Source organism: Manis javanica, chromosome 6 (assembly GCF_040802235.1).
Source record: "Manis javanica isolate MJ-LG chromosome 6, MJ_LKY, whole genome shotgun sequence".
Taxonomy (NCBI): domain Eukaryota; kingdom Metazoa; phylum Chordata; class Mammalia; order Pholidota; family Manidae; genus Manis; species Manis javanica.
This window is the reverse complement of record NC_133161.1, coordinates 92,421,070-92,428,805: the sequence shown is the minus strand read 5'-3', so window position 1 is coordinate 92,428,805 and position 7,736 is coordinate 92,421,070. Positions and strand designations below refer to the sequence as shown.

Genomic DNA, 7,736 nt, shown 5'->3' with positions numbered 1-7,736 from the left:
AGGTCCTGAGATCTTCTTCCTGAAGGCCAGACTGGAGATCCTCCTCACCCCTTTCTCCACCATAAGATGCTCTTCCTGGTTAGGCCTTGGCCTCCCAGGGGGCCTCCAAGTTGCATTTCGGTCCCTTGGTCCATTCTTACAATAAGCACAGATGGGGTTCATGGGTCTGTACAAATGGCCAGTGTCCACCCAAACCAGTACCCTTAGCATTACGCACAGTTGGGTTTTTCTTGAATGACACATGAGTAATGAATAAAAAAGTAGCTCACAATACAATATAGTTCATTTTAATTCAAGTTAGCCAAACAGAGGGAAAATGATGGAAACAATTTCACAGTGTGGGTTCAAAATAAGAGTTCTCAGACTATTTCAGAACAATACTTCTAAGAGAAAGATACTATTTCATGGTAAAAATAATACAAAATATCCAGTGACATGTTACAAGTATTCACAATCCCTCCTATCCCTCTTTTGTAAGTCTATCACCTCAGGCCAAATACATAATGCAAAACAAGAAAAATAAATCACTCTGATATGTTGAATTTTATTATTTTTCAAAATTGTACAAAGTACATATGCATGAACTTAAAAATGTAAGGGGAATGTAGGGTGTTAAAATAGAAATACAAAAGAAATCTGAGACATGAAACAAAAAATTCCTTTCTGCAAAACAAAGTAAAAAGATATTTTGCTTACTAAGAAAGTGTTATTCCAATATATTAAGAAGTCTTCTGATTAGGAACACAGCACAAGACTTTTCTGCGACTATTCATTTACAGATCAGACTCAGTCTCACTGATCAGGGATGGATCATGACATCTTACCAGCCACAGGCAAGCTATTCAATGCACATGAATATGGTACAATGTGAGGTATTACAATAAATAAATTCTGTATTAGCTGTTCAGTAAGGTCAGCAGGGATGTCACCATTTCAACTTTCAATAGGGAGACCCCATCTCCAGTCCTCTTTGCCCCTCCAGTGACTTCCAATGAGGGTTTTTCACACTTAGATAAAGAGAGAACACAAAAATATTTGAGAGTGTTTTTATGGTTTTATAACACAGCCTGTGTACTCAAGATGGGCTGTGTTAGACACATAAAGGGTCCTGGGTGTGCCCACATGGGAGTTTTGATTAAAGCATTTTTGAAAAGATCTCCTCTTTACATGCCCACATTTTTGCTTCGTCTCAATCACTGTTGTGGAAAGAAGGGGCCGAGGCCTGCTGGCACTGCTGCTGCAGGAACAGGGCCTCCATCGCCACGACCCTGGCTGTCTCCGCTGGCCTCCCAACGACTCCACTACTTTCCCTTCTGTGGTTTAATGATTTAGGCAGCTCTGCTGCTCCTGTAGTTCTGTTTTTACTTTATGCTAGTTTGCTTGCATTTCTGAGGTTGAAATGTTTTTCTTTGGTGATCTGAAAGGACAGAACATGTCCCACTTTGAGGCACATTAAGCAACTAGACTGTGACTGAGTCACGTGTCATCCTGAAAGCTCCTGAACATGGACATGGGTGCCGGCAGAGCAGACCCTCCTGCCCGGCAGGGCAGGCCTGAGTCCCAACACTACCACTGGCGAGCTGTGCAGCTGGGGACCAGTTACTCCCCAATGTAGCGGCTCACCTGCCTCAGGGGTGAGGGGAGACTGTCACAGTCCCTCCATCTCACAGGACTGCCCCCTCACAGCACATGTAAGGCAGGGTTTATAATGAAACAACACCTGACACGGAGCCATCCTGGCTCCGTCAACCAAAATGAGCTCATCCTCATGCTTTAGGAGTGTGGATGACGAGTGGACTTACGGCGGTGATCACCGTGAAGGGCATATGAACACTGAATTGTGACAGTGTACCCTTGAAATGTACGTAATGCTCTCTACCAATTTTACCTCAATAAGGAAAAGAAAGAAACTTGGGACTCTGAGCTATTTTTCATACTTTACAAATTTGCATTTATGCAGAAAATGTTCAGAAATTTTATATTAACAAAATGTGATTTTAAATTCATATAAATAGGACAAGTCTGGTTATATACTTACATTCATATTTTTTGAATTTTACTTGGAATCTACACAAATGCGGAAGTGCTCTGTGTTTAACTACTTTCTTGTTACATATTCATTTTCAAACACTTACTTTAATAAAAATAGTCCTCATAGTTCTAGAAGTGGTTTTTCACTGTCTTGCTTTTCTTCAGCTTCTTCTTCAGATCCTACAGGGTAGGAAAGGGGAAGGAAAAAAAGTAACAAATGATTGCTTTAAAGCTACAATATGTAGGCATAAAATTGTAAGTGGGAAATACATATATTTAATCTTCAACAGATTTAGGCTAACAAAACTGTAACTGTAAAATAATGTTTTACTTTATTTCTTGTAGGAGGAAAACCTGTAAAGTAGGATCTATCACTCACACTAATCTGTCAAAACAAATTTCACTTACGAACCATTAAAAACAACTATCTACTGCTAATTACTCCTCCACTTCTTGGCTGATAAGTTTGAATATGTTTTTCAAGAGCAAGTAACTTTGAGCTTTGACAGAAATAATTTATTCTACATATATGAAAACAATTGCTGGGCCCGGTGAGTGAGAGCCTGGGGAGGGCTTGCGAACCCCTAGGGTGGTGCCAGAAGCTTGCTCCCCGGCGTTAGAGCCGCTGTGGGTTAGGGCCTCGTCAGCCTTCTGTTATTGGTACATCTGGCCCAGTCATCCACTCAGGGGTAGTCTGAGAAAATACTACTCCTTTTCCATTATGTGGATTTTCCCTCTAAAAATTAGGGAAAAAAATCTAAATGTCTTCAAGGAGAAGTTAAATAATGACTATTTATCTTGTATCCACTTAAAATTGTTTATATAGTATATAACCACATGGAAAGTACATATGCTATAAAGTAAAAGAAACATATAATAAAAAAACTTGTATGTATATGCCATCGGATCATATTTGATAAAAATAAAAAACTAAATATGTATGTGCAAATCAGACTAGAATAAAAGAACCAGGTTATTTAATATGTTTCTGGATATTCAAAAATTTCTCCAACAAACTGAAACTCACTTTGTACATTTTTAAAAAGGATATAAATAATACAGGCAGTTGGGCCATAACTGTGTGAGACCACAAACACAGAACCAGCACGAGATGAACTAAAGTGTCAACACTGGTGTTGCTGAAGAGTCTGCAGGACGGATGATCACTCATACTTGTTCTTTCCACAGTTTTATAAAAAAGACTGTATTGCTCTCACAATCAGGGAAGGGAAACAAAAAAAGGAGTGGTGAGAAGACCCAGGTGGTAGTTCAGCGATATCCCTACTCACACACAAAGGAAGCAGTCTGCCTTGCTGATGCCTTACTCCTGTCAGATCATACACTTCAAAATACACGTATTTTTCTTATGAAAATGTCTGCCTGGATGACAGCCAGGAACAAATCTGGTACCAGAGAATGAATGGCCAAGAATCTTAAGAAAAGGTTGTGTCCCCCATCTCAACCTCATAAATGTCATGTATTTCAGGTTAAGTTTGTGGTAAAATAAGTAGATAAAGGAATAGTGGTTGCAAGTCTTCACTTTCCAGCCTATTAAAGTGCTATAAATGGTAGAGAAACTGGGTGGTTTAACTGCCTTCTCACTTTGAAATGTGTCTGAGGAAGGGCATGCCAAGCCTTCCTGTCTCTGGGCTTACTTTCCACCTGTCGGGCTAATGGCAGCTGAGCCACAGGGGCTATCATGTCTTGGAATTATTTGGGAGTCCAAAATAAAGCCAAACTTTTAATTAGAACACAATTTTATGTATGCTTTACATAATTTAAAAGTGAATGCTAGCAAAGCCTTTTTGGTCAAGTGAGGAAGGTGGTCAATAAATCCTCTCCTTGAAAAGCAACAATAAAACTGGACTAGATGAACACAACTAGCCATTTCAGTACTTTGGAAGTGGTCGAAGGTATACAATAATCTAGAAGTGCTTATGCCTGAAAAATTGCAGAGTTCAACAACACCCATGCTTTTGACTAGAGCTAGCTGCTCCCATTTCTCCCCCACCTCCTGACACCCAATTGATGGGCATGAAGGTTCTTCTAGGGGAGGGCAGGTGTAAGGACTGGCAGTTGAAGGGAGCTCAGTAATTTGGGGTGGGAGCAATGTGACAGTAAACTGACAAACAGCAGTGTGCATGTGGGACGGGCTGGAAGCTCTGCTGCTTTTAGGTCATGGCCACGGCTACAGCAGGCATGTGCCTGGCCTGGCTGAAGCTGTGTGCAGACTCAGCAGAGACCTGAAAAAGCCCGAGCTAGCAGCAAAAACTCCTGGTTGACCCTGAAACTATGAGCGTATGCAGAGATGTGAAAAGGCTTAGCAAAAGTACAAGCTGGAGAAAACTTGAAATGGGCCTAAAATTTGAGTGTGCTACCCAATACATACACATAACCAGTTAGCAGAGGATGGAAGTCTTAGTTAAGATACCTGAGCACAATCTCTGTGCAATCACTGGCTACCACTAAGCTATGTAGGCACAGGGGTGACCCCTAGTAAGTGAGGCTTAAAAATAAAGGAATTAAAAATAAGAATACTGAGAAGAGATATCAGTAGCCATGCATGATAAGGGGCATAATTTTACAGATTAAATCCAGGCAATTTTCTAAACAAACAAACAGCAATAACAGCCACCTCTGGGAGAAGATCAGAATCTGAGTTGCTACAATATATTGTCAACAAATATTTTTCAATAAAAAAATAATAAGATGGCAAAGAATCAGAAAAGTGTGACTATTTTCAGGGGAAAAAAATCCCTCCACAATTCAATACAACTGACTCTGAGTATGTCTAGATATTTTATTTATCAGACAAAGACTTTAAGCAGCTATTATAAATATGTTTAAAGAACTACAGAAAACCGTATTTAAGATATGATGGACAGACAGCAAATCAACAAACAGATGTTCTCATGACATGAGATGTTCTCAAGACAGAAATTACAAAAAAGAACAGATATTTAAAAATAAGTAGAATCTACACTAGAAAAGTATAACTGAAGTGAAATATTCACTAGAGAATAGGTTTAAGAGAGTATTCAAATTGGCAAATCCTCTTCAAATGGGCAGAGGAAGGAATCTGTGAACCTGAATAGAACAACAGAGGTTATGCAATCTGAGTAAGTAACAGAGAAAAAAGTACTAAGCAACACTAACTAGAGCTCGGAGCCCTTTGAGATAACGTCAAGCACACCAGCATACATGTAATGGGCCTCCCAGAAAGAAAGAAGAGAGAGAAAGGACAGGAAAAATATTCGAAGGAATACTGGTCCAGACTCTCCAAATTTGTTGCGAAGTATTAATCTACAGATCTACTACACTAAACAGATACCGATTAGTATATAAATTAAGAGTAGACACATTGTAGTCAACTGCTGAAAGCCATGTAATATGTGAAAATGAAAATAGAACACATCAAAATTTATAAGATGTTGTAAAGCAATGCCTACAGCAACATTTGTGGTTTTAAATGCCTATATCAGAAAAGAAGAAAGCTCTAAAATCAATCATGAAAAAGAAGAGAAATTTAAACCCAACCCAAGTAGAATAAAGGAAATAAAAATTGGAATGGTAAACAGAAATAGTTTTGAAATGGTAGACAGAAAAACCAGAGAGAAATGTGCATGAAAATCAAAGTCAGTTCTTTGAAAATATCAACACATTTGACCAACCTCAATCTAGAATTACCAAGAAGAAATGAGAAGTCACAAATCACTGAAATTAAGAAAAAAAAAATCACTAACCAATCCAACAGAAATTAAAAAGGATTATGAGGGAATATTACAAACTTATGTCAACAAACTAGATAATTTAGAAGAAATGATGAATTCCTAGAACACTATTTACCAAAATAGTCTTAATAAGAAATACAAAATCTGAATAGACCTATATATAACAAGTAATAACAAAAAATAGTAATTAAAAATCTTCCCACAAAGAAAATCTTTGGCCCAATCATTTTATTAGAGGATCTATTAAGCATTAAAGAAGAAATAATATTCTTAAGAAGGGTTTATTCAAAAACAGAGGGGTTGGGAACATTTCCACTGAGGCCAGCATTACCCTGGTATCAGAGCCAAAGACATAATAAGAAAACTATAGGTACAAAAATCATAAGCATGGACACAAAAATCCTCAAGAAAATATTAGCAAATCATATCCAGAAACATATGTAATGGATTATACAACATGACCAACTGGGATTTATCCCAGACGTAAACAATTGATTTAACACCCCCAAATCAATTAACTAAGCCACCACATTAACTGAATATAGGACAAAAACTACACATTATATCAACAGATACATAAAAAGCATTTGAAAAATCCACTGAACATTTATGATAAAAACTTTCAACACACTAGGAATAAAACTTATTCAACCTGATAAAGGGAATCTGTGAAAATCCACAGCTAATATCATACTTAACGCTGAAAGACTGAATGCTTTTCCCCAAAGACCGGGAACAAGATAAGGATGTCTGCTCTTGCCACTTCAATACAATATTGTATTGGAGATTCTAGACTGTGCAACAAGAAAACAAATTTAAGATATTTACAGATTGAAAAGGAGAAAGCAAAAAACACCCTTTATCCACAGATGACATGAACCCTGTGGATAATTCCATGGCATTTACATAATGCACAAAACCAAAACTAGAACTAATAAATAAGTTTAGCAAGGTCACAAGATACAAGTTCAATATACAAAATATCAACTGTATTTTGATATGCTAACATGAACAGTTTGAAAATGAAATTAAGGAGACAACTTTATTCACAAAAGGATCAAAAAGGATAAAAACACTTAGGAATTAATTTAACAAAAGAAAAGCAAAATTTGTATGCTGTGAACTACAAAACGATGCAGAATAAATTTAAATGTCTAAATAAATGCAGAAATAGTCCATGTTCATGGATTAGATTTAATACTTTTATGCTGGCAATTCTCAAAATGATCTATAAATTCAATGCAACAGGATTTTTGGGCAAAAATTAACAAGGTTATCCTAAAATTTACATGAAAACACAGAAGACCTAGAATTAGAAAAATAATTTTGAAGAAGAACAAAGCTGGAGGACTGTCAGTCATCCTGCAGAAGCAGTTGGTGGTGTGCCCCCAATTTGATCTGGATGTTGAGACTGACAGTATTATCACACACCAAGAGGGTATGAAAAGGTTTATTACTTTTTACTACAAAGTTGAGATCTCTGGGGACAAGAGTGCAGGTCTTTCCAGTCAGGCCTTACAGCACCTGATTTCAAAGCTTAAAAATAAAATTACGGTGAGCCAGTGTCATACTGATGCAAAGAGAGCACTGGGGTCAATGGAAAAGAGCTGAGAGTCCAGAAATAAACCTCTATATTTACAGTCAATTGTTTTTTGACAAATGTGCTGAGTTAATTGAGTAGGGGAAGGATTGCCTTTTCAAAAAATGTGCTAAGACAACTGGATATCCAGAGACAAAAGAATGAATTTAGTTCTTTACCTCCTCCACACACAAAATTAATTCAAAATGAACTATAAACTTAAATGAAAGAGCTAAAACTATAAAATCTTCTATGAAAAATCATGATGACATAGATGGGACCCAAAACACATTCTCCATAAAAGAATAAACTTTGATGAACTGGACTTTATCAGAATTCATCTTCAGGCTTCAAAGACTCCAAGAAGAAAATTGGAAGACTATGGACTGGAAGAA

The 7,736-nt window shown here is 37.3% G+C and overlaps 1 protein-coding gene across 3 annotated transcripts in view; it reads right to left on the bottom strand.

The window, feature by feature from the left end:
- Positions 1 to 271: 271 nt before the first annotated feature.
- STARD3NL (STARD3 N-terminal like) overlaps positions 272 to 7,736 on the bottom strand; it is a 52,966-nt gene continuing 45,501 nt past the window's right edge. For all 3 annotated transcript variants that reach the window (XM_073239065.1, XM_017640735.3, XM_017640736.3), the window contains 2 exons: positions 2,136 to 2,211; positions 272 to 1,007 (listed from right to left, as the gene is read on the bottom strand). In XM_073239065.1, the coding sequence (XP_073095166.1) occupies positions 2,153 to 2,211 (59 nt within the window). In that variant the 3' untranslated portion in view covers positions 272 to 1,007; positions 2,136 to 2,152. The remainder of the gene's footprint in view (positions 1,008 to 2,135; positions 2,212 to 7,736) is intronic.